We start from the raw sequence: 27,249 nt of genomic DNA on the forward strand, positions 1-27,249 counted from the left end.
ACTGGTATCCCCTTGCAAGTTTTTAATAGATGTACAGTAATTTTCCTATTCTTAAATGTCTTATTTTTCCTGTTGCTGAGTGGCTTTTTCACAAAGCAACAAACTGAAGAGGAAACTGATTGCGCAGGGGGAGACATTAAAACTGGTTCAATGTCTCCTGATTTCCCCTCCTTATTTGATATTTTACTTAACACCCCAGCTGATATAGAGGAATGTATATGAGAAAAACTTGGGAAAATAAACCTTTGGGTGTTCCACATTAGGTGGGTGTAGGCCTGTGCACTTTTGATTGGAGATTTTTGAGAGCAGTGTCTGTAGGTCTGCACCTGTGCACTATAAATCCTTGCACTTCCATCCGAGGGCATATAGTACTCCTGGGGGAATTGTGTGCCACTGAGCAATGCAGAATTTAATGTTCTGTGCAGAATTTACTTTTCCCTGCAGAATTGGTGCTGCAGAGCTGCTGGCCACCATTAGGGGCTGCTGGACCCAGCATTGTCCTGTATTTGCATGCTGGAAAGCTGGGCAAACTGCTTGGAGGGCAGGGGGACTTGAAGGGTTCTGGGCACTGCGGTTCTCAGCACATACTGAAAGAAGGAGGTGGTGTGCAGGAAACCCTGTACAAACCCAGGACCCAGCATCAGGCCGTTTCTCTCTCTTGATCAATGGGCTCTGGGGGAGGTAGGGGGTCCAGGTGTCTGGGCTGGAGGGGATGCCCTGTGGCTGTGCTCTGGGGAGGAGGGATTGTGGGTGTCTGGGCTGGGGTGTGTGTCCTGTAGCTGGGCTCAGGAGAGGAAAAGGTGGGGTGTATGGGCTGGGAGGGGGTGCCCCATGGCCGGACTGTGGGAAGGAGGGATTTGTGGGTGTCTGAAATCAGAGAGTCAGAGTTCCCCCCCCCCCAAGGTGTGCTCAGCTGGCATATATGACAAACCCAGACTGAGGCACCCAATGAAAGCATAACAGAGAAACAGGAATTAAGTTGTTATAGGGGTTTCTTTAACTCTCTACTCTAGGTGGGAAATCTTTTTTGTTGTCTGTGTTGTTACAGACATACATGCTGACAGGTATTTTGAAATAAATTACCAAAATAATTGCAACAGGTGTGATGATATTGTGTTGTTTTGACAAATAAAATATGCAGAATTTTAAAATATTGTGTGCAGAATTTTTAATTTTTTGGCACTCAATTCCCCCTGGAGTATAGAGTAGGGCAGACCCACTGCCGCTTCCCTTCCTTCTCAACTCTGTCCTCCATTACTCTTGTCAGAGATGATTCATTTCTCAGATAGGGAGCTCATTTAGGGGACCTCCAAACTCAGACTCTGGTCAGATCAGGATCTCTCTTGTTTGAGAACACTGAGCATTTGGCCTGTCCAGTATTTCTTCCCCACCTCAGAGAGTGTATGGTATAGGTAGTCATGAACAAAACTGCTGCTATGTTCTGTTTGAACAATCAGGGAGGTGCCAGATCTGGCCCCCTGTTCTCCAGCGGAAGACTTGTTTTTTTCCCCTATACCTATGATAGTTAGATTCTTGAAAGGATTGACAGACTCATCACACCTATAAAGTATCCCACCCCAACATCAAATCTAAATTTGGTTTTGTCAGCTTCTATGGAACCCCTTATTGAGCCTATAGTTATGCACTCCCTTTTTAATCTCTCAACAAATGTAGCATTCCTGATAGTAAAAAGAAAAAGGAGTACTTGCGGCACCTTAGAGACTAACCAATTTATTTGAGCATGAGCTTTCGTGAGCTACAGCTCACTTCACGGAGTGAGCTGTAGCTCACGAAAGCTCATGCTCAAATAAATTGGTTAGTCTCTAAGGTGCCGCAAGTACTCCTTTTTCTTTTTGCAAATACAGACTAACACAGCTGTTACTCTGATTCCTGATAGTAATTACTTCAGCCCTGAGGGTAGCTATACTTTCAGCTTTAGTTGCTGACCCTCCTTATAGTGTGGTACAAAGTTAAAGCTACTCTCTCCACACCCTAAATTTCTTACTAAAGTGGTGTCAGATTTCCATGTGAATCAACCTATGCACTTACCAACCTCTTTTATGACAATGTTTTGGAAAGCTGAGGAGAAACTCCATACTTTGGATGTTCATTGGGTGTTAGCCTTTAACTTGGACAGGACTAAACTGTTTAGCATGTCTCCACAATTTATTCCTAGGGGAATTCTGCACCAAAAAATTCTGCATGCAATATTTTAAAATTCTGCATATTGTATTTGTCAAAATAACACTATTATCTTGCCAGTTTTAATTATTGTGGTAATTTGTTTCAAAATATCCGTCAGCAAGTATGTCTGTAACAATACAGAGAAAAAATATTTTGGGTTGGTTTTTTTACAACTAGATTCCTTATTAGGTGTATTAATACAGAACTTTGAGTAATTAATTTATATTACAGAACTGTATTTTCTGCACCTGTCGGAAGCAGTGCAAAGGCTTGGGGGAGTCGGGTGACAGAGGAGCTGAGGGAGAGGGAAGGAGCTTGGAGTGAACCTGGAAGGTAGTTGGGTGTAGGTGGGAGAAGTATGGAACAGGGGTTTTTGGTTTTTTTTTCGGTTGTGTTTTTTTGGGTGGCGGGGAGGCAGGAGCAGGATTGTTAGGGAGCCTCCCACATGCAGACCCTGGCTGACCCCAAGTTTCTCCCATTGTCAGGCATATGTGCCCATATCCCTGCACCTCCCATCTCCATGGGTCTCTGTAGCTCCCCTTCCTCATCCATTTGTGGCCTTGTACCCCCCCACTCGCATTCAGCCCCTGGCTCAATGCTGTCACCCCACAAGTTTCTGAGCCCCCGCCCCAGTCTCCCCCATCCCACTAGCCATTCTGAACCCCTGTCTCTGACCCCTCCCTGCCTCCAGCAGCCCTGTGTGCCCCATTCAGTCTGTCCTAACCTGGCTCCATGGGTACTGTGATGAACAACTACTCCTGGGAGAATTCTGTGCCACTATGCGCACGCACTTTTTTCCTCACAGAAAATTCCATTCTGCCCCAGAGGTGTTGCAGTTCCGCCTTTTGCCCACCAGAGGCCGCTGTGATGCCAGAACAGCCAGCTGTGTTCATGCTGCAGGCCGTTCTGATGCCACAGCAGCTTCTGGTGGCTGAAAGGCAGAACTGCAGCACTTCTTGGGATGAATGTATTTTCTGCAGGAAAAAATTAAAATTCTGTGGGATACATGAATTATGTGCAGTGGCACACAATGTTTGTCTCCTTTGCTCACAGGATGAGGGGTCAGCCAGTCTCCCCTCAAATATCTCCTTCTGGATATCTTCCTGTATCAGTTTGTTATATTGTTAAGGTTCCACTGTTTCCAAGAGTTTTAGCAAGACCACATGCAGTACTGGCTGATTTCTTATCCATCAGTGAAATTTGTAGGGCTCCAGCTTTGTTGCCTGTTCATCTTCACCACTCATTATGCTCTCTCTCAAGCCTCAAAAGATTGTTAAATTTTGGCAAGTGCTGTTTGTACTCTTTGATCAGGTAGACTCCAATACCCTCCTTCTGGAACTGCTTGTGAATCATCTGAAATAGAATGGATATGTGCACGCACTCAAAGAAAATGGTTATGTACCCGTCTTGTGACAGTTGCTGTTTTAAGATGTGTTGCATGTATCCATTCCACAACTCATTCTTTTCTTCAACATGAGAGTCAAAGGTAATACATGCTTCAGGTGTGAAGGAACTGAGGCGTGTTGGGGCATCTCCACCCTTTATATACTCTTGACTAGTAGCACGAGTGTACAGAAGATGCATGGAATGTTTCACTGGGAAATAAGCTACCAATTGTTCAGCTGTGATATCCAGACTAAATCCTAGCCTCAAAACTATAATCTCCTTTCTTGTGTCCTTTCATATTTCCCCCATCCCCTGTGTTCCACCAGTGATACCAGCCTTGACACCTCCTCAGTGTCCTGCCTTCTCCCATGCTGCCCCTTTTGGGGGGAGTGCCTTCCCTAAAACTGTTCACCAGACTATTCTCTGCCATTAGTCAAATTCATTTAAAAAAAAAAAATTCTGTTGAGTCTTAAGTTAAACGTCTTTTGTTTTTACTTATCTTATCTACCTCACCCTGATGTGTTTGTTGTTGTGGGGGATTTTTTTTGGGGTTGGGGTTGCCTTGTGGGGGTTTTTGGACCTGCTTATTTGGAGAAAAAGGTACTCTTCGGTCAAGCTGTTTTAACACTATTGAAAAGCGGTACGTGCACGCACATCCCCTCTATTACTGCCTTCTTCACACCCTTTTAAGATCACTTGAACTGTTGCTGTTCTGTTATAACCTAGATTGGAGTTGGTGCAATTGAAAAATACACCGTTTGTGTCTGTGTGGGCAGGGCCTTAGATCATAAACTCTTTGGGTCTGTCATCTTCTGTAGGTTTGTACAGCACCTAACTCAATGAGGCCCCGAGATGGTGGGTCTCTAAGTGCTGCCATAATATCAATATTTAATATCCAAATTATTTTGAACTCCTCTTGAAAAAATAGCTAGTGAGAAAGAATAGGTGCACATGTCTCACTTTACAAATTGTGCTGCCAGACTTACGAGGGCAAATCTACTCCCTCTGTAGCATGACCACTAAAATGGCATATGTACACAGTTGGCCTCTTGACTTTGGGAACTTTTGACGCTCTCAGAGTTTGCGTAACAGGAGGTGCGGGGAGAGAGAAAAGAGAAAAACACATGAAACAGTGTGTGAAACAGATTTAGTAGAGTTTGTATTGTATCTCTTTTGTATTGCCTAGTTCTGGGAGAACTACAGATCTCTTGCCTTTATATCATTGTACAGATCTGCAGCAAATTGTTCAAAGTCATGACAGGTCAGTAGCAGTCTTGTATACAACACCAGTGTCATTACTGTCAATCAGATGCCCTATGCACTGAATGATGCTGTCTCAAAGGTTTGTGCAAAATGAGTGAGGCAAGGAGAGAACAAAATGGATATTAAACTGCGATTCTGAAGAACAGAAGATGAAGGGAAGAACAGTCAGCACTGGGAGGTAGAAAAAAATAGATGGAGTAAAAGTCTAGGGAAAAACTTGGTATGGTCTACAGAAAACTGTATTTTTAGGCAGCACTTAAAAACCGCACCACTATTGCTAACTGGCTTTAGCATCAGCTGATACACTTAACCTATCCTGTTGTACTTCCTAGTAGAAGGTGGGTGTGTTGTGGTATTGGTTTGTATTTTTTGAGAGAATAGACAGTATTTAAAATAATGACTTAAAAGAGCAAGTAAAGACTTTATTTATTTAAAAATAAATAAATCGGGGGGAATGAAGATTCTGTAAAACATCATGGAGAACTAAAAGCAGCGATCCTATTCTAAAATCAGAATATGCTCTAATAAGTAGTTATAAATGACAGAACTAATTGGACCTTTCTGAAGTCAGAGAAACAGTGCATACATTTCAGAGAGAAGTATGAATACATGTACACCTCTTCAGTAATTATGCCCTATTTGTAGCCAGTCCTCAAAGATGAGTGGTAAGCTTGGTTATTTAGGTAAGAAGGATGAGATGCAGTTGAAAGTCTGTGAATGGCTGACTTCTGAGTGCAGTGAGATGAAGACTTGAATGATCAATATTACAGAACCTACTTTTGCAGAACCAATGCTTTTTATCCCTCCTTAAGCTATTAGAAAAGGTTTGCCAGAATAGCTGCACCAGAAAACCCTCCTAGCATAAAATGACGGTCTTAACCAACATTACCCATACTGGCAAAAGTTTCCTGGCCTTTATGTTCAACTTCTTCTAAGAAAGACAAAGTACACACCTTGGCAGAGCGATGGTAGAATTTATCTTTCAGTCTGCAGCCTGGAAAACGCTAACTCTGGTCTGATTCTAAATCTGGACAAAAATTCAATATCAAAATGCTATAGTAAAGTCTTGTTATGACTTTTACAAAATTGTTTTTACTACTGTGATTGAGTATAAAACTAAACATTACAATAAATGGACAATATTTGACTTTTGACTCCTTTGCCTATTAGCTTGCAATATTTGGTAGTTCACAATGAGCCTACCATATAATAGTACATATTGACAGGGTTCTACTGTAGTTGCTTTACCTTTTTGCTTACAAGGCAATCCAACTTCTCTCTAACTACATTTCTGTTCTCTGAATTTCTTCAAATTCATCAACTTCATTCATTCTAATATCACAGTGCACTATCACTCCTACATCCTCTCTGGAATATTTTTCTGTATATCTTGTCATTTTCCTCAGACAAAAGCTGGGAAGGCAGACCATTTCTTACCAGCTTCCAGATCAGCTGGCTAGTTGAGATTATGAAATTTTTGGTGCCTTCACATGCACTTCTGCTGTGCTGGAGTTCCAGTTTCATCTCTGCCTCTCCATAAAGCAGTTTGTGGCAACTTGAAGCTGCTTATAGTGATCTTACTACTTTTACAGAAAATCTTACGAGGGAGAAGGTTGCAAGATCCAGATGCTCTGTTCCTTAGTGGGACAATCTGTTTTTGCTGCCAGTCTCTCAAATACTCACTCTTCACCAAGCTGTTTCCCCACTGAAAAGCTGAAAAAGAGCACACTCAATATTTAGTGATTTCATGAGCAGCTTTGGAAGTGTGTGGGGAAAGAGAGGAGAGCCAGCACTCCCACAGTTCTATCCCTACTGTGGATGTTGGACAGTTTTGGAGTAGTATTGCTAAGATCCAGATCACTTAGGGCTTGTTTAAATAGAGGTGCACCAGTTTAACTAAAAGTGTGACATTAAACTAGTGCCAGAGACCAAATGTATGCTTATTTTGGGTTAACACCGTTGAGCTTCCGTTAATTTGGTACATGGTTTTTAAGATAAACTGAAATAAGCCATTCTTAAACCAAAGCAAGTGTCCTCACAGGGACTTAGACTCACTTAATTTAACTAAACTAGTGCTAATTTGTATGTTGACAATCCCTGAGATTCTGGTCATTTGAAGGTGATTAGTTTATGAAGGGAGACACCTTTCTAGAGAAAGAGGGGCCTAGTGGACATTGGCTATTGTAGTTCAAAATACCAGCCCATAAAATGCTAGAGGTGTCTGACAACTTTCTTTCTTTCTCTCTCATGTTCATATTTTAACAGGGTTGGACCAGATGGCTATAGGAGAGTAATAGAAGGCAGATATATTAGCCCCAGGTTAAGTAGGTCCCTTTTCCCTGGGTAAGGTAACAGGGAAGGTTCCAGAACAATCAAGAACCTTCTGGAGACAATTAAGGCAGACTAATCAGGGCACCTGGGTTTTAAAAAGGAGTTCACTTCAGTTTGTGGTGTGCATGTGAGGAGTTGGGAGCATGAGGCATTAGGAGCCGAGAGTGAGAACGCGGACTGTTGGAGGACTGAGGTGTACAAACGTTATCAGACACCAGGAGGAAGGTGCTATGGTGAGGATAAAGAAAGTGTTGGGAGGAGGCCATGGGGAAGTAGCACAGGGAGTTGTAGCTGTCGCATAGCTGTTCCAGGAGGCACTCTAGACAGCTGCATTTCACAGGGCCCTGGGCTGGAACCCGGAGTAGAGGGTGGGCCCGGGTTCCCCCCAAATCCTCCCAACTCCTGGTCAGACACAGGAGTTGTCAACCTGGACTGTGAATTCAGAAAAACGGTCAAGCTGAGGGTTGCCGTGAAGCTCCAAGGCGAGTAAATCCGCCAATAAGCGCAAGACCCACCAAGGTAGAACAGGAACTTTGTCACAATATTCTGACTGCATTCATCCTATAGCCACTCCAGAGTCCACACATTATGATTCTCAAAATGTGGGGTTGCAATCAGAGTTAAATTTTATTATGTAAAACTTAATCTGTAGAATTTATTACATTATTTTACTAGGGACCGAATTGTTACTAGATGAGGATCAAAAAGACCTTTTTAAAAGACTGGTGCTATATTATCTCTAATCTTGTACTTCCCTAATTTAGCGCCTTCTGCTTAGACACTTCACTCAGATTTTTCCATTTGTGTACAGCATGCATTGTCACACTCCGCAAACATATCAATTTAGTAACTCATAATCATTTGAGTTAGAAATAAAACTGTTAAACTCAGAGCTTGGGTTTAACTGTATGGACTGATTGATTTGACTCTTTCAACACCAAACCAAGTTCTAGCATTGGGTAAACTAAAGCTATCTGACTTCTGAGGTTCTACCTGAATAGACGGGAGAAAATGGAAAATGTCTGTCCCCTGACTGAGAGAATTTCCCTGCATTATTATTGAAGTTTATTATTATTGAGGAATAGCAGCCTCCTGCTTCTGCTTTTGAATATGTGGTTGGCAGACTAGGGTACAGTCCAAACCAGGGGGGCTGGGTCACCCCTGTCCTGCAACCTTGGGTGCCTTACAATGCCTTGCTGAAGTAGCTCCCACCTGGGCGCCTTCCAGCATGCAAGCCATACCCTGAGCATTAGTGTGTAACTGCAGCCTGCCAGCCACACTTGGGTTACACTCACCAGCCTTTGATTATACTTCTGGGTAACCCACAACATGCTCCCAGACCCAGATTTCCCCTAGAAATGTATGTCCTGTACTGCCCAGCCCTCTTCTAGACAGTACAGATATCTTAAGTTCATTTTCCTTTAAGGGAAATGCCAGTTTATTATCTCAAATAGTTATTCAGACACTTAAATTTAACACACTGGATTAGATAAAACAGTAAAACAAGTTTATTAATCACAAAGATTTTAAGTTAGTACAAATAATGAGGCATAAAAGTTGGAAATGTTTACAAGAAAAATGTAAGTTTACTAATGCCTAACTTAACAAACTATATTAGATTCAAGCAAAATTTCTCATCACATGCTCCAACAAATTACTGGCTAAATTCTCGGATCAGGAACCCTCCCCCACAGTCCAATGACTGCTTCCTTTTGTCCCTGCCGGTGCAGTGAATGCAATGGGCAGGGGGAAAGAGAGGGGACCCTTGAGCTGTTTGTCCCTCCTTTATATAGTTTGTCTCCTTCTTGAAAAACATTTCCAGCTGAGCAGTAGGAGGCAGTCTATGTGGAAAGATGTTCCTTGCTGTTTGTTTTTCCCACCTGTTTGAACTTCCTTTGTCTTCGCTTACTGCTTGATGACTGTTTTACAGCTTAAATTCAAATTAAGCAGAGCACACACTTCTTTGTTTAGGACAGACCTGTTTGCTAGCTTCTCTTTGGGCAGGTCTGTGAGGCTTGGAACATTTATTAAGGCTTCCCTGTGTGATGTTGTTAAGATTGCCATGCATATTTTATCAGGATGATACTGACCAGCAAATTGAGGTTTTGGTTGTTTTTTTTTCAAATAATACCTTACAGGAAACACCTTGTACAAAGATAATTACAGTAGTGTATAGGATGTGAATACGGTGCTGGATTCTGTCATTGTTCTGTTGCATGTGTCTGGTGTGTTGAAACCTTCTACAGTAGGTTTTGGACTCTGTCAGTTGTGATGCGTTGTTTTTTGGGGGGGGCATGTTTTGGTTTTTTTTACGGGGCAGGAGGGGTCACCTTTCTAGATTGAAGTATTGCAATGTATTCTACCTGGGTACATATCAAAGCCACTTGCAGACTACTTGTGATGCAGAAGTCAATTGCACACATACTTACCTGGTGTTGCCAACTCTCAGGATTTTATCATGAGACTCATGATGATTATTGTTTTCCTTAAAGCCCCAGCTCCTGGAGTCAAGTAGGTATGTGATTAGTTCAGCCTTTATTCTTTAAGAAAAGTAAGTTTCTAGCCTTTGTAGCTGTGGAGAAATCTTCAAAATGTGACCCCAGTGAACCCTAAAGGCTTAACAAGCAGAAGGTAAATAAGAAGACCAGATCTTTCATTTTTACAAAAATCTCATGATTTTTGAACATTTGGGGCTGGCAATACTGCTTATCTGTGCTTCTCACAGAAAACATGTTACATCTGCATTGGCTTCCAGTCTGTTTCAGAGTGTAATTGAGGGCTTCTTTTTAACCCATAAAGCCTTAGATTGTTTCAGTTCTGACTTATCTTGTGGTAGTTTTCTTTGGGTGACTCTGCAACATTGGCTAAATCTAAGTGCTCAAGTGAAGACTCTTTGATTAATACCCTCCAGATTTATAGAGGGGACTGGTATGAAGTGTGCTGACTTCCCACTGACCTATTGCCCAGCCCTGACATCCCAAATCTGTTGCTATTTACAATACTTTACAAATGCTGTCCACTTTCCCAGACTGGTGGAGTAGGAATAGGGAGAGTTTTAACTTGACTCCTGCCCCCATTTCCTATTAACTACTAGCTAGACTACTGAGTAGATTCATTTTAGGCTTTCAGCAGCAAGGAGAGGGGAAAAACTAGCTTCAAATCTGAAGTCAAATGGTTATAATTGATTTAGTTAATGTCAGTTATACAAATATTTGTGTAAGGCCCACCAGGAGGATTCTTTACATCATTGAAATGTTTATGGAAAGTGAGTTTTTTTTATTAGTTGGCAGCGTTAACAAGCTGCTCTTGAAGGTCACGGATGCTCACTACAACAGTTGTGTACCTATAGTTACTGAATGATCTCTTTGTGATTAAACTAACTTTTGAAAGCTTTAATCAAATGTGGAAAATGTTCCTCATGCAGTAGAGCTTCCTGCTTTCAAGGTTTTCTGGAACCACAAACTAAAGTTGAACTGAAACACTAGAATTCAGTCTAAATATAAAAAAGCATAGCCTTGCTTACAGCTTCTCTCCATTTACTGGGGGGTTGACACACTGCAGTCGATCCACTGGGGGTCAATTTTTAGCAGGTCTAGTGAAGACCTGCTAAATCAACCACCGATCATTCTCCCATTGATGTTGGTACTCCTCTTATGCTTCTCGTTCTGGTGAAGAGTTTCTCCTGTCGATCCAGCGCAGTGTAGACACTGCAACAAGTCAGCCTAAGGTACATTGCCTCCGGCTACGTTATTCACGTACCTGGAGTTGCGTAACTTTGGTCGACTTAGCCTCATAGTGTAGACCTTCCCTTAGCTGCAAGAGGTAATTACTTGTACTGTGGTGGTATAGAAGCCCCATTGTGTTAGGCATTGTACAGACAGCAAAAAGTCAGTCCACAGTGGTCTGTTGTAGGCACTCCTGCACAAACTATAAAAGTATTTATACAGTATCTGTACAAAGAATTCAGTGGGATGCACTATGATTAAATATCTATTTGAGGATTACTAGTGCTAAGTGCCTTAAATAATGATGATTAGAGGTATGCAGAGGTTTTTATATCTTTTAAGACTGCAAATTGAAATACCAGAATTCTTATTTCATTTGCAAATGTTAAGATCTGAGTAAGTTTAAATAAATAATATTTGTATTTTGCATGATTGTTTACCAGCTGATTAAGGTGGATCCCTCCTCACATGAGGATCTTCTTTCAACACTGTTCTTCAATAAAATTAAACTTCACTCTAGAATTTCATGTACATTTCTGGGTAACTGGAATTGAGGTCACAGTTTTTATAGTAGTTTCACTGTTCCGTTATATTAAGTTTTTTGGTAAAGTTTTACGCCATGAGGGTACACTGTTATGGAAACTTGCTGTTTGAAAGTACTGTAATACAGTTGTACCTTCCATTGAAATAAGCTACATCTGAGCTAGTTTTGCTCTAAAAATATTCAGAAATATTGCACATCTTTGAGAAAACCTGTAGTTTATACAGCTTTTTGGTAGTTACACTGTGTGTGCGTGTGTGGTTTTTGGTTTTTATAAACACTCACTTTGCAGCACCTTAATCTCAATTCTCTGTTATGCACAATGTTTAAAATTAACATTAAGGTTGTAAAGTCCAGCTCTAAAAAGTTGGTGGAAAGCAAGAAGTATACTTTGATATAGTCGTTAATTACATCATCACATACTAATTTTTTCCACAGGACCCCTCCCTTAATCAGTGCACAGGAGAGATAATGCTTGTATTTTGAGCAGCTATTCAGTATAATCCATCTTCATTCTTTGTTTACTGTACAGCAGGGGTCCCCAAACTTTTGAAGGTCATGCCCCCCTGCCCCTCAGGAATCCATGACCCGTAGTGACAAACTTGCAGCCTTACTTATCACTGTTAATCAATGGGCCATGGACATAACATGGTTCCATCCAGTTTTCAGTAATACCTACGCTGTTGCTCAGTTCTTTGGTGGTGGTGGTGGTTGTTTTCCAGTTGATTACTAATTAAAGAGCTGGGGGATTGTAGGGTTCTAGTCCCAGAATCAGGCATTGCAGAATCAAGGTTGTCAAGTTCAGTAGCTGGTTGGGAACCACATTCACAGCTATTGCATAACAGTGGCACACTGAGGGTAAAACAAAGCTTTTAATCGCTTTTATTGGCAGAATTAGTAAAGAGATAACAGTAATATGAAGTAATTGTAATCAAATCTCTTGTACTTTTCCTTGCATAGACTGAGACCTTCCTTGGGTTCTGGTGATAAGAGACAAAGGTCCTGTTCTGTCCCCTGTCATCTCAAACAAGTCTGATGGTTCAGATTTTCCCCTCACATTGTGATCTGGCCTATTTTAGGGCCATGGGGCTGTCATGAACACTCATTCAAATACCCAGCCTCTCTTGTCCATATCCAACTTCCTCACCCCAAATAATGTTGGGATGTCCTTATCCCTGTAGCTTATTATATTAATGATTTTAGCTTGTTACCATATACATTAATTCATCACCAAGGCAAGTTTGTGGTTAAGCATCTTCCAATCTTTCTGTTCTAAAATATCCAAGCCTATTATCAGTTCAGTGTTCCTGCAGTCACTTGGTACAATTTTGTACAAACTCCTCCCTTAAGCACACTATTCCAGAGTCCCCAAAACTTAGGGGGACTGTTGGGCCATTTATCTATGCCAGAGTTCATAGGTAGCAAAGCCTTGTGCTAACTGATCAAGATGATGCCTTACAGGATACAGACCAGTAGGTTCCTTGCATCACTGCTAAGTAAAATTAAAATGGTAACGCTAGTTCTATGGGCTACAACACCTAAAGCCCCTTCCCCATCCCTTTACAGGGACCTATCTCAAGAGAATCCGTTACTTCTAGAGAGAGAAGCATGAGGACTTCCTGACGTAATAGAAGAGAACTCTTCACAATAAGCGGGAAATGGATTTTACAGCAACTATTTCCCTATTCTGAAAACCCATCTTGGACCCGTTGAACCTCAATATGTTAATTTGCAAGCTGAAATTCAGGATGGACCTTACATCAATGATCCGAACTCTGAGGTAGAGAGACTGGTTTGTGTATCTCAGCATTCAGGATGCATACTTCCACCTATTCATCATTCCACGCCATTGGAAGTACCTACAGTGGGCCAGGATCACTACCAATATCAAGTACTGCCCTTAAGAATCCCCACAGTATGAAGAATGCCGCCAGTCCAGTACCAAGGTGCTATCAGTAGTGGCAGCTTACCTGAGAACGCACAGCATCACCATGTTTCCTAATATGGGAAATTGGTTTATACAGGGCAGATCTCAACAGACCTCTGAACACCACATGTTCAGTTGCTTCCAGAAGTTAAGCTTAAGAGTCACCAACAGAGATCAGCTTTAATCCCTGTTCAGCTAATCAAATTAATCAGGGTCATCATAGACAATTCCACATCCAGGGCCTACCTACCTCAAGGCAAGTTATTTAAACTGTCTGCCCTAACTTTTTTCAACCGGAGAAGAACCGACATACCTATATAAGATGATGTCTCACCCTTCTAGGTCATATGGCCTTGTGCACATCATAATGTCATATGCTAGACTTCATGTTGGATGCTGATAGGTTTGGTTAAAGCTGGCTTTCACACCCACTAAACGTAACCTGGACATCTCTCATCATCCCACCCTTGGTCCTGTCATCACTGAAATGGTGGGAAAACCCAATAAATGCCTGTAGAGGGGTCCCTTTCTGGGTGCCTTTGCCATTCTAGACTATGTCACAGATCCATCCTTGTTAGGGTAGAGTGTGCATATGGACAGATTAAAGATACAGGGCTCATCCTGCCCAAGGAAGAAGAGAACACACATCAATTTCCTGGAACTCAAAGCTGTACGGAAGGTCTGAAAACACTTCCTCCATCTAATAGGATAGCTGGTACAGATCATGACTGACAAACATGAGCATCATGTTTTATATCAACAAACAATGTGGAGTAAGGTCTTCCTCTCTCTTCCAGGAAGCCATCAGCCCTTGGAATTGGTGCCTCAAATATTAGTTATTCCTGAAAGCAGTATGCTTACCTGGACCACAGAACATGCATGCGGACACCCTCCCAGATAATGAATGGATGATTTAAAGATCAGATCCTGGAGAATGTCCTCAAGGCCTTGGGCAAGCCCAAGATGGACTTCAACACTCAATACAAGAAGCATCAAATTCTGCTAAAGAGTAGGAATGAGTCCTAGAGTCATAGCAGATGTGTTTCCAATACCACGTTCAGGAGACCTGATGTATGTGTATCTCTGTCTCTCTCTCTTCCCCACCGCTCCACAACACCTCTGATTCATAGAGTGCTCCACAAACAGAATTCAGCCAGGCTAATCCTCATAGCTTCCACATGGCCCAGGCAATTGTGGTTCACAGTTGCTAAACCTATTGGTATCCCAAACCAAAACCTTACATCTGCCTCCAGACCTTCTGTCTCAGGACCAAGGTCAAAACCTACGTTCAAATCTGACAACCCTGCTGTGATGCTGGCATACCAGATACCACTTTATGCCAAGATCTCTGTGCCTCATTTGGATATTGCCAAATGCATAGCAGAAATTCAGTCTGGCTCACCTGTGTTTAATATTTCTAAAGTAGGTATTAAACTATAAAAATATGCTTAATATTTAGACTTTAATGCATGCAGCAATTTACACGCATTCAGTAATCTCACTTACTTAACATTCCTATCTCATATTGTAAGGTAATATTTGAGTATTTACATTGTAATTCTCTGTGTAAATCACTAGACTGGAAAGAGACATGAAATAGTGAGAAATGCTGGTTCCTGACCAAAGAGGTGAACTTCTGCCCAACAGAGAAGCCTTTTGTACAAGGCTTCCCTCCACATGGAAAAAAGATGTGTAAAGTGAATTCTTCCCGTCAGCTGAACTGACAGTTCAGAGAAGGGGGGTGAGGAATAGTTTTTCCTTGTCAGGGATTTTTATTTCTGTGCTGCTTCAATTCTCAAGGGCAAGGTTTTGTAGGCATAAACAAGAGATCCCCAGTGTGTAGCCTGAGTTAGTCCTAAGGGACCTATAGAGTTTACGAATTACAAAAGCTTCTATTACCTTTTGAAACTTAAGACTAACTCATTGGTATGTGTTTACCTGCTTTAACCTTGGAAATAAGTCTTATTTCCTTTTCCTTTATATAATACATTTTTAGATAGATATAGGATTGGCTACAAGTGTTTTCTTTGGTGTGAGATTTAAGATACAATGGACTTCTTGTAAGTGACTGGTCCCTTGAGAGTGGGAGTAATCTGAATTTGTGGGGAGGGTTGGTATAAGGGAGTTTGGGAGGCTTACCTGGGTGGCAAGATAGATCACAGTGCCCAAAGGGACTGTCTGTGACTCCGTGTTAAGGCTGTTAGTGCTTGAGGAGTTTACATTTGAGTGGCTGGTGAAATCCACTAGTAACTAATTTGGAGTTTTGTGTCCTGCTTCTTAACTGTCTGCCATGAGCTTGGTATTCATGCTCTTGAGTCACTGCAGAACAGTTTGACACCTGCATATCACAGCATGATGGCTAGATGAATGCCAACAATAGACCAGGAAAGTTCTTTCATAGTTAGGTTCATCTTGTTGGTTCTTTTCTGCTGTTAGGGAAGTTCTCAGAATCTAGTAAATTGGACAAGTACAGTATTTTTTCACTGGTGCCAGAAATCAGTGATGCCTCATCACTCTTCAAATACTTGACTATTTACTTTGGTTAAAACACACAAACCTGTCCCTCAGTTTTGTCAAGTTGTATCTAGTGGCCATATCCGCTCACCATCCACTGGTGGAGTGCCATACAATATTTTCTCATCTGTTGGTAATTTAGGTTCCCAAGAAGGCCTAGTTAAAGTATTCCTACCAGTTAAGGAACTTGTATCCCCATGGGACTTGAACCTGATACTCTCAGCCCTGATGGGGCCAACCTTCAAATCCATGGCCTCTACTTCCCAACTGCAACTTTCCATGAAAGTGGTATTTTTATCTGGTATAGCTTTGTGCCAGAAGAGATAGGGAAATGTAGGCATTGGCTGATCTGCTATACTCAGTATTCCACAAGGACACACTCTGAATTTTGTTCAAAAGTAGTAATAGAATTTCAGCTGAACCAACAAATACACCTACTATTGTTCTTCCTGAAACTTCATGCATCCAGAGCTGAGGCAGCGCTGTACACTCTAGACATTAGGAGAGTGCTAGCTTACTACCTAAATAGGAAGTCATCAAGATTGTTCATCTCCATAGCAGAGAAGTTGAAAGGCTCTGCAATTTCATCACAGAATAAGAAATCCAGTCTGAGAATCTCAATCAGAATGGGCTTTCCTGTAGCCAAGGGAGAGCCACCATTCACAAGCCGCATCAGTGACACCACTGTGTAATTTGCCAGTATTAGACATCTGCAAAGCAGTTATGTTGGCACCAGTATACATTCTCAAAACACTATCCCCTAAACTCAGGCTTCCAAGTCCAATTACTGCATTTGCTAAAACAGCTCTTCACTTGTCTAACTAACCACTCCAAGCCCACCTCCTTAACACAGTCACTGTTTGGGAGGTACCATCGGTGGAGTGTGCATATGGACAAGCACTTCAAGGAGAATGGGGAGTTACCTTGAATTCCAGTTATACACTAACTATTGTCTACATACACATTCTGCAATCTGCCCTTTCATCCTGTCTACCTCTGAGTCCTCTTTGGCAATTCTGTGGTAAGAAGGAACCAAATAGCATCTGACGCCCTTTGCCCTTGTATGCCATTGTCACAGAGTATGATGATTGGGAGGCCATATGTGTACTGTATGGATCAGCAGTTCTCAGCCCGCAGGTTGCATGCGGCCCAATTAGCACACAGCTGTAGCTCAGCTCGGGTGTGTGCTAAAGGCCGCGTGCTGGTCCTCCCAGCTGCCCCTCAGCCCCACATGGCAGGCTCAGGGTCCAGGCTGTAGGCTCGGGGTCCAGGCTGCGGACTCCAGGCTTGCCCTGCCCTCCCCCGGCCCCCCCGCAGCAGCAGGGTCAAGCTTCAGGGCCCAGCTGCATCTTCCCACCCCTCCCCTCCCTGGCCCCACATAGCAGCAGTTTTGGGGCTCCTGGCTGCCCCCTGGCCCTGACAGGGTTAGGGTCTGGGTCCTGACGGCCCCCCAGCCCCACGCAGCGGGGTCTGGGATCCCTGCTGCCTGCCCAGCGCTCTGACCCCACTCTGTGGAGGGATCTCTGGGTAGAGGGTGTTGAGCATGGGGATTTGTGGGGGGGAGGTTAGCTAGGGGGCACTGTAGTTCTCAACCTATGACCCAGGTAACTCTTTGTGGGCCGAATATGCAGCCCACAATGAGAAACAGGTTGAGAACCGCTGGTATTGATACTGCTGGTGAAATGTTTCTAATCTTGACGCATATGCCCACCACCAGTGGAATCTGCATATGGATAGCACATCTTGAAATCCAGTTACTGTACACAGGCTTTTCTATGGTGCTTATCACTATTTGTATCTGAATGCATTGTTTCACAAATAATAAACTTTCACAATTCCCCTGTGAGGGGAGAAGGCAGTATTATCTCCATTGTACAGAGCAGGGAATACAGATTAGTGGATACTGCTGATCTTAATTTTGGGTGACTAACTTAAGAGACACAAAATCTGATTATTTCAGTTATTAACATTACATAACACTCTGTTGGAAGCACAGCTCCCTTTGACTTCAGTTGTAGTTGTGAGTGAGCTCTTAACATTTCCGAAAAATCAGATCTCAGGGACTCAAGTTGGGCACCAGAAAATGGGAAACACAAAATTAATGACCACTTCTGAAAAGCTTGCTATAAGGGACTTGCTTGGCATCATATATCCCTGCCTATGTCATAGAGAATCCGATTCTCCAGGGCAGCATTCATCTGCCTTAGCCGTGAGACTGTCCTTTCTCTTCCTGTAATCCCCTGCCTAATTGACTCCTCACTTACTAATTTTTGAAAGAAATTAGACTGGGGTCCCATAGATAAGTCTCCTTTACTACACAACCCTGATTTATCCCCAGAGCAGGTCCATAGTGTGCACTGAAAAAGGTAGGGGTCCTATAGAGAAAATAGTCCTTAATTACATACGATCATAATGCATGTTCGCAAGCGGGGCAAATTAAGCTTGTATAGGAAGCCTTAATTTTGGCACTTCCTGACTTTTGAGTTCTTGTCTTTACTACCTTAATGTTCTTTTATCAGTTAGTTTGTATGAATGTAACTTCCTAGCTTTTTAAAAAAAAAAACCATTTGGTGTCGTCATATGGACAATCACATGGTCATCAGCAGGTTGGAACCATTAGATCCACCACACAGACGGTTAGCGCAAGTGGTAGAGTAACTGATAGTAGTAGTAGATTGTCATCCTCTGTATGGACCAGCACTGGGGGGGGATGACCTACTTTTCCTGTGGATTTCACAGATATTTGCTGACCTAGAATAGAGACTCTTGTGAATCTTGCGTTTCACCCCAGGCTCTGGAGGAGAGTGTGCACAGACTCTTCATCCCATCTTTCCCCTCTACCCCCAAACACTTGACTCCTGTCCTGCCCCTTCTGCCTGTTCTTGTGTTTTCTGAGTCCTGTTCTCCTTGCTTGTCAGTCTCCACTCTTCAAGAGTCCCATTCTAGTTCCCACCCATCCTCCCTCAATTCTTTGTGCCCAGTCTCCTTGCCTAGCCAATTCTAAATTCCCCCTTTTTGGTTTCTTGTCCAGTATGTTGTGTCCAATGTCCAGGCTGGCTCGCAATCTTCTTCCCCAGCTGCTCCCGGGCTCCTGTCAGTTCCCTTGTCCCAGTCTCTCTGCCTAACCAGTCTCTGTATTCACTCTTCCTCATCCCCTACCCCTCACAACTCCTTGTCCAATTTCAGTGGTTCTCTTCATGTCCCCAGTTTCTCCTATTCTTCCCACGCATCCCAGTCTCACTAGATTCCTTGTCTCAATCTACTCCTTCCCCTCCTCCTGGTCTGACTTTTGTCTCATCTGCATTCAGATCAGATGGTTTCCTCCACGCTGCTCTGGGTGCCAACAGGGTTGGAGGGCAGGGATGGTGAGTGCCATTGAGTACACAGGAGAGACAGGTTCCATGCTCTCAGTTCCAGTGCCCAGCCCACATTGCCCTGAAACAGCCATTAGGGGGAAAATCCAACTTTGTCCCTATAGCCTTGGGCTGGGTGGAATATGCTCAGTTGCTCTGTGGTTATGGTGCATTCACTGTCTGGGCTGCCCTAGGAGCTGTGAGGCTTGAGCATGGGTCAGTGAGGACTGAATCTTTAGAGACTTAAGCTGCAAACTAACAAGTCTCTACTGATGATGCATAACTGTGATTGCTTTCAAAGGCTTATAATGTGGACATATTTAGACAGATTTTCATGGGGATGGCAAAAGGCACATCTCTAACGCAGTCCATCCCTGCCAAATTTCAAGTCCTTCTCCAAATCATAGGAACACTAGAGCAATTCAGAGGAAAGGTCACCAGAATTTAACATGGTGGGAATGGGGGGAATACATTGTTTTGCCCCTGCCTTGTTCTTGGAAATGGCTGAGCTATTTGGCTCTAATCTTAAAAGCTTGAGGCAGATATCCAGCCCATAAAATTCCTGCCCAAATGGCATTTGTCAAAGCTATAAGCAGTTGAAAATAGGGTCTTACGGGAAGTGTTGAGCAACCTTAATAGTTGGTGCTATCAGCCCTGCCTATAATTTGCCAAACTTGCCTACTAGTCCTCCAGTTCCCTGTTAGAGAAATAGCAGTGTCCAGAAAACATGGGTATAAAGCAAAATTAATATCCCCAAACAAAGGGAAAGTATTGAATAGAATAGACTGGATATTGGAGAAATTTATTGTCCTTATTAAAGGAATTCTGTTCAGTTAAATCAATGTGACATGTCAGTCTCAAACTGTAATTTCAATGTGTAATCAGAGGAAAGATGGGTATGAGCTGCAGAACTCTGATGCTTGAACCATCTCATTTAAGTTTTGTGTTCCAAAGGTTTTTGCTTTGGGAGTGTTCATCTTTTAAAATGGTGCCTAAATGATTTGATGGTATGCTTTTCTTTTGCATTTAAAAAAACCAGATCTTTTAAAAGTGTTCCTTCTTCTTACAGCATCTGAAGAATCGGAAAGTGACATCTATGTGCGATTCATGAAGTCTAACAAGTGTTATGACATAGTTCCAACAAGTTCTAAGCTTGTTGTTTTTGACACTACCTTACAAGTAAGTGCTTAAGACTACATTTAGTTGCAGTTCAGTTGGCTTTTAAAATATGCACATAGATATCATCCTTGAATGCTGTGTGAAATTGATTTCTCTTTAGAGAACTGTTTGAGATGCTTTTTGGGTCCAAGAATCTGCAATATGTTTTTGAAAGTGTGTACATGTGTATAGGAAGGAACTTGCATATTTTACTTTGAGTCAATAGTTAGTGTAGCCTTCAAATGGACATAGAAAGTCAGTAAAGCTCTAACAGGGGAATAGGTAAATGAAACAGTTATCAAAATATCAATGTTCTATGATTATGCAGGAGTGTGGATATTATGCAAATTATCAGAATGTTTTAAGCCTTGCCTTTTAAGTTAGCTAGACAATTCAAAATTTAAATAATCCTCTAAATTAAATAAATGTATAATTCCTTGGAGGTCCTAAATTTTACCAGTAAATCATCTGCATATTTCAGCTAGTTTGATTTTTGGTGCATGATGAATGTAGTTGCCAAAAGCAGAAAGTGCTAGAAACATTAAGAATAATTTGTTCTGAAATTAGGGGGACACAATTTGGTTCTTTCTAGACTTTTTAGATTTTGTTGGCTCTATTTAGAGTGATTGTTAAATAAAGGAACAAAAGGGGGCTAATAACTTTAGCCTGATTAAAAAGACTACATTGAGATGAGACATGCTTTGCTCCCAGTGTCCCCTGAAAAGATAAATGAAGCAGTGGTAACTTTTGTTTTTTTGAAAATTTTAAGAAAATACGTCTTTCAGATTGTAGTATCTTCCCTGCATCAGAATGAATCTATAGGTTGGTTTATTTATTGTTTACTGTACGTCTAGTTTCTCTTTTGTGGCTTTAAATTTGCAATTTCACTTTAACTTTTTTAAAAAAAGTGATTGTGGAATAGCAAGTATATACCAATCTGTGCTCACCTCTAAAGGCTATATGTATCTGTTTGATTTTTACCTAGGGAATTTTGATAGACACAGTGGGAAATACAAAATTTAAAACTTGTATTTCTGAGGGCTTATCTAAACTAAAAAAATTAAGTTGACGTACAGCCACCGCAGTAATTAAAGCGGTGGTTCACATCCACGCTTGCTTCTTCTGTCAGTGGTGTGTATCCTCACCAAGAGTGATTCTACTGTCTGAAATGGAGCACTGACAGCTGGCTCCTGCTGCCAGACAGCCTGAGCTGTCAGCCGAGTGCAGGCCCCAGATGTGAGCCCATGCCCAGCTGACAGCTCGGACTGTCAGTGCCAGGGTTGGGGATGGGGCTCCAGCTGTCAGCCCCACTCAGGGCTCACCGCCAACAGGCGATGTAAGTAACACAGTGTCTACATCGGGGTGGGCAGACTACGGCTCAGGGTCCACATCCAGCCCTCCAGATGTTTTAATCCGGCCCTTGAGCTCCTGCTGGGAAGTGGGGTCTGGGGCTTGTCCCACTCTGGAGCTCCACTCCACAAGGCTCCCAGAAGCAGCAGCATATCCCGTCTGTCCCAAGTGCCACCCCCACAGCTCCTATTGGCCGGGAACCACAGCCAATGGGAGCTGCAGGAGCAGTGCCTGCAGACAGGGCAGCGTGCAGAGCTGCCTGGCTGCACCTCCGGGTGGGAGCCGGAGAGGGGACATGCCGCTGTTTCTGGGAGCTGCTTGAGGTAAGCACTGCCCGGAGTCTGCCCCCCTGTCCTCCAAACCCCTCAGTCCCAGCCCAGAGCACTCTCCTGAACCCTCAACCCCTCATTCCCAGCCCCACCCCTGAGCCCGCACCCCGAGCCAGAACTCCTCTGCCCTCCCACAACCCAACCCCCAATTTCGTGAGCATTCATGGCCCGCCACATAATTTCCATACCCATATGTGGCCCTCGGGCCAAAAAGTTTGCCCACCTCTGGTCTACATGGACGCTGCGTCACCCGAACTACATGGACGTAAGGGCTATACCTCTTATGGAGGTGGAGTTATGTCTCTGTGGCTGGGGACTTACTTAGGCAAAAGCAGCCTTCAGGTGTAGACTCTGACGTAATTGGGTACACAGGAGAGACAAGTAAGCTACCTTGCGTTGACCTAACTCTGTAGTGTAGACCAGGCCTGAGCCTACTAATGTTAATATCTTACTAGAAGTGTTTCAGTAAACCTCCAAGAACATTGTAGTTTCAACACAAATGCCTTACATTTGTAAGTCTTATGTCTGATCTGTCTGTACAGTGAGTGCGCAGTTGGGGTCCCAGTAATAAATGTTGGTGACAGCCATTTTGGTAAAGAAAAGTAATTTGGTTAGTGATGCTGGCAGCATGAAAAGCCCAGTGTGAGAGACTGATTAATCCGTTGTCAAGCCATAGTAAACTTTATTTGACTGGAAGAAAAACGTGAAGATTTCATAGAAAACTTTTGAGTAAAAACATTTGTGGAGAGGTTAACTGACAAGTATATTCAGGTAAATAAGTTAACAACTGGGAACATCACTTAAATTTTTTATAAAATTTAAAGGAAATAAACAAGTACATCTGTCCACCTGTTTTGAGAGAGTTAATACCTCAGGACCTTAAGATCATAGATCAAATCTTAGACTTTACTGCTAATTTAGGACCAAACGCTGTGGGGGAGTCAGTGTTTCACAGCTCCCATTGAAGTCAGTGGGATTTGTGCATGTTTGACATTTTTACTGGATCTGGTCCTTGTGGAAAACTGACTTATAATTATTTCTTTAGATTTTTAAGAAGTGGTATCTTGCCAAGCTCCTTGGTGCCTCTTCCATAGATTACCAGAACATATGTCACTCCCAAATATATTTTTTTAACTTGCTTGCAAAATTCACAGGTTCTGTAACTAAACTGAGTAAAAGACATAAGATAGTCTTTTATCTCTCTTACACCAATGTAAATCAGAAGTGATCAATGGCATTATACTGGTCTATAATAGATAAGGAAGATAAAAATTAGATCTTCATTAATATTTAGTGCTTTATTGTGCTGGTGAGTTACTCTGGAAGAATGTTTTTGAGTAGTTGCTGTATCCTCAATATTCTGTCTCCCCCTAGTGATTGGAGATGGCATTATTTTCAGACAACACTACATTTGAGAATGAATAGATTTCTGACTTGGTGGTACGAATCGCGTCTTTAAGACCATTAGAAAACTGTAGTTTTCATGGTTAACAATAAAATTGGTATAGATTACATAGTAGTGAGCCTTACTACAGATTATAGTACTTCAAAGGTAGATGAGAAGAAAACTCTTCAATACAGAAGGAGTAAGATTCAGTGAAATATAAAAGTATCCAAATATCGCAGAGGATCTTAAAATACATCTACATGCCACCACTACTGATGTGTAATATGTGTAGCTTCATGCCACAGTGAAAATCAGGATGTGTCCACGCTGTGGTGTGTAGCTGTACATGTCAGTGAAATGCTTTCCCAGGGGGGCGGCAGCAGGGACAGGCTTCAAAAGTTCCCCGGTGCTGGAGCTTTTCACTGCAGTGAGGAAAGTTTCTGGTAGCAGGAAGGCAGAGGGGGAAAAGTTGAGTGGCATGTAAGCACCACAACTGATAGATGAACTTTCTGCCATCTTGCACCTGACACTTGCCAGGATTTACATCTGCCCTAGGACAATAACAGCAGTGTGGGAGAACCCTGGGAGTCCCTGATGGTTTTATATCCCATGTGGAGCAAGGAATTCCCTGTCTTGGGGAGAGAAAGTGTGGCGGGGTGGGTGTGTTTTAGATTTTAAAAATTCTATTGAAAGAACCTTCAGATTACAAAGTCATTCTCTAAAAACTTAAGAAATGACAGAATTAAGGTTAAGACAGCCTAAATTCAGCCCCCTTGTCACAGAATCCCTGCCTCATTCAGTGTATGACCCTAGGTCTTACTCAGCGCATACCATCCAAACCCTACATGCAAATTAATTAATTAATCTGGGTGTTAGCATGGTGCTGTCTCCATAGTATCTGAGTATTTCACAAGCATTAATGTATTTATCTTCACAACACACATGTGAGATTAGATGGTGGTATCATCCCCACTTTACAACAAAGGCACAGAAAGTAAGGCCAGAATTGTCAAACTAATGGTGGGTGCCCAATCTGAGAAACATAGGGTCTGATTTTATTTATTTATTTTATTTATTTATTTTCACAGTACTTATCACTATTGCAGTAGGTTGTTTTGTTTTTTGTTTATATTCAAAGCACAGCTCCCATTGATTTCATTTGCAACTATAAGCAGTTACCACTTTTGCAGAGTCAACATCAGGTGTTTCAAGTTGGGTCCCAAAAAATGAGGAACACACAATTAGTACCCAATTATTAAAAGTTTGGTTTGGATGAATTGCCAATTTGGATGAATTTGGATGAATTGCCACAGGAACTCTGTCGCAAAAGCAGGGATGGAATCTAGTTCTCTAAGGCATCATTCATCTTTCTTAGACATGATGCCATATTTTCCCTTCCTGTAGTCCCCTGGGTCATTCCTACTACATCCTATGACTCTGGGCAGAACTTGTCATTGCTGCTGAAGGAGGCTGTTGCTGCTAGGGAGTGGGGAACATCTTGGAGCCCTCCCACACTGCTGCTCCTGCTGACTGCCATCTGCTTGCCTGCTTGCCTGCCTGCCTGCCTGCAGCCTCCACCAGCCTCCCCTGGGATTGCTGCAGCAGAGAGTCTGTTGCAAGCACATGTGGGTGCGCATGCACCTTAGACTTTCCTTGCAGAGGGCTGGTAGGCCTTCTCCACCTTCCTCTGCTTGTCCAGTTGGCTCCCTCCTCCCCACCTGGGGGAATTTTACTCTTGGGGGAATTCTGTACCAAAAAATAAATTCTGCACACAGTATTTTAAAATTATTTTATTTGTCAGAATAACACACTATATCATGCCAGTTTCAATTATTTTGGGAACTTATTTCAAAATACCTGTCAGCAAGCATGTCTGTAACAATACAGACAACAAAATAAAATTCAGAAAATGGCTTTTTTGACAGATTCCTTACTAGGCTCCAATACATAAATATATTTCCTGCACCCCTCAGGAGGAGTGAAAGCTTGGGGGAGTCAAGGGTAACAGAGGAACTGAGGGAGAGGGATGTAACTGCTGGGAAGGAGCCTGGGAGTGAACAGGGAGGGGAGGGATTGTTAGGGAGTTGGGGAACCTCCCGCATGCAGACCCTGGCTGACCCCTGGACTCTCCCATTCAGTCAGGCATATCTCCCCTGTCTCCATGTGACCCTGCACCCTTACTCCCATTCAGCCCCTGGCTCAGTGCTGCCCCTCCCAGCTCCTGTGTCCACACTCCAATCTGTCCGTCCCATGCCTCTTCACCTGGTTCTGCTGTGAGGAACGCAGCCTCTCTGCTGGCTGACTGCCCTCTCTTTTGGCACCACAGCAGCCCTTGGTGGGCAAAAGGTGTAACTGCAGCACCTCTCCTGCAGAATCTATAGTGTGTGGAGAAAAAAAATCATTGTGGCACATAAATTGTGTGCATGTACAGAACTCTTCCCCCAAGAGTATGATTTGTAACCTGTTTCCCCTGTCCCTCCCAGGGCACTCCCTTCATACTCCTGTTACCTGCCCTGTCCAGCTGCTTCCCCTGCATTGTTTGGTACTCTCTTACTCAGCCCCAGCCCTGCTTTTGCTGTTTGTTTCCTGTCCTACCCAGCCTTGCTTGCCCTGTCTACCTGTGCTCTCCCAGGGCTTGTGATTCCTCCCCACCATTTTGTTTAATCTCCTATTCACTGCATCTCCTCAGACAGCTGCCTCTCACTCAGTGCAGCCAGAGAAGCTGGTGCCCACACAACACTGCCTATTGTGCCCCATGCCCTCTTTGGTTTATTTCATTAACCTCTCCAATTTTTGTTTGCACTCTTCTTCTTCTCAAATCTTGTTTACAATACTCCTGTTAATACACCCTAGAACAGTGGTTCTCAAACTGTGGGTCAGGACCCCAAAGTGGGTTGCAACCCCATTTTAATGGGGTCACCAGGGCTGGCTTAGACTTGCTGGGGCCCAGGGCCAAAGCCAAAACCCAAGCTCCACCACGCGGGGTTGAAGCCCGAGCTCCACCATCCCAGGGTCAAAGGGCTTCAGCCTGGGTGGCAGGGCTCAGGTAATAGGCTCCCTGCCTGGGGCAAAAGCCCTTGAAGCTTTGTCCCCCCAGCCTGGGGCAGTGGGGCTCAGGCTTTGACTTTGGTCCCACCGCTCAGGCAAGCTCATGCTTTGTTCCCCCTCATGGGGTCGTGTAGTAAATTTTGTTATCAGAAGGGGGTCACCGTGCAATGAAGTTTGAGAACCCCTGCCCTAGAATGAAGTTCAGTTTTTTTGCAGTAGTATTACATTGTTGACTTTTATTTACTTTTGTGATCCATTATAACCCCCAGATCCTTTTCTGCAGTACTCCTTCCTAGGCAGTCATTTCCCATTTTGTATTTGTGCAATTGATTATTCCTTCCTAAGTGGTGTACTTTGCATTTGTCATTATTGAATTTCATCCTGTTTGTTTCAGACCATTTCTCCAGTTTGTCAAGCTCATTTTGAATTCTAATCCTGTCCTTGAAAGCACTTATAACCCCTTCCAGTTTGGTATCCTCAACAAACTTGAAGTGTACTTTCTGTGCTTTTATCTACATAATTTATGAAGATATTGAATAGAACCAGACCTAGAACAGATCCCTTGGGACCCCACTTGATATGCCCTTCTACCTTGACTGTGTACCATTGATAACTACTGTCTGAGGTTGGTATACCAACAAGGTGATTATCCACTTTGTCGTTGGTTCATCTAGGCTATATTTCTCTAGTTCACTTATGAGAAAGTCATGTGAGACCGCATCAGAAGCCTTACTAAAGTAGAGATTTATCACA

The 27,249-nt window shown here is 42.9% G+C and overlaps 1 protein-coding gene and 1 long non-coding RNA gene across 17 annotated transcripts in view; one reads left to right on the forward strand and one right to left on the reverse strand.

Annotated features, from left to right (window-relative positions):
• The window catches only part of PRKAG2 (protein kinase AMP-activated non-catalytic subunit gamma 2), a 386,863-nt gene that overhangs the window by 309,702 nt on the left and 49,912 nt on the right, over window positions 1–27,249 (forward strand). For 15 of the 16 annotated variants that reach the window (XR_012157633.1, XR_012157635.1, XR_012157636.1 and 12 more), the window contains one exon: window positions 20,294–20,403. Coding sequence is in view for 12 of the 16 variants with exons in the window: in XM_073334621.1 (XP_073190722.1) it covers window positions 20,294–20,403 (110 nt within the window). In the remaining 4 variants the exon portion in view is untranslated. Of the gene's footprint in view, window positions 1–19,935; window positions 19,956–20,293; window positions 20,404–27,249 lie in introns of those variants that run through there. The other variant, XM_073334627.1, reaches the window with a different exon arrangement.
• LOC140907812 (uncharacterized) overlaps window positions 25,158–27,249 on the reverse strand; it is a 78,229-nt gene continuing 76,137 nt past the window's right edge. Inside the window, exon 5 of the long non-coding RNA XR_012157644.1 lies at window positions 25,158–25,823. This is a non-coding gene — a long non-coding RNA (uncharacterized lncRNA). The remainder of the gene's footprint in view (window positions 25,824–27,249) is intronic.

The sequence above is a fragment of the Lepidochelys kempii genome, chromosome 2, assembly GCF_965140265.1.
Source record: "Lepidochelys kempii isolate rLepKem1 chromosome 2, rLepKem1.hap2, whole genome shotgun sequence".
Taxonomy (NCBI): domain Eukaryota; kingdom Metazoa; phylum Chordata; order Testudines; family Cheloniidae; genus Lepidochelys; species Lepidochelys kempii.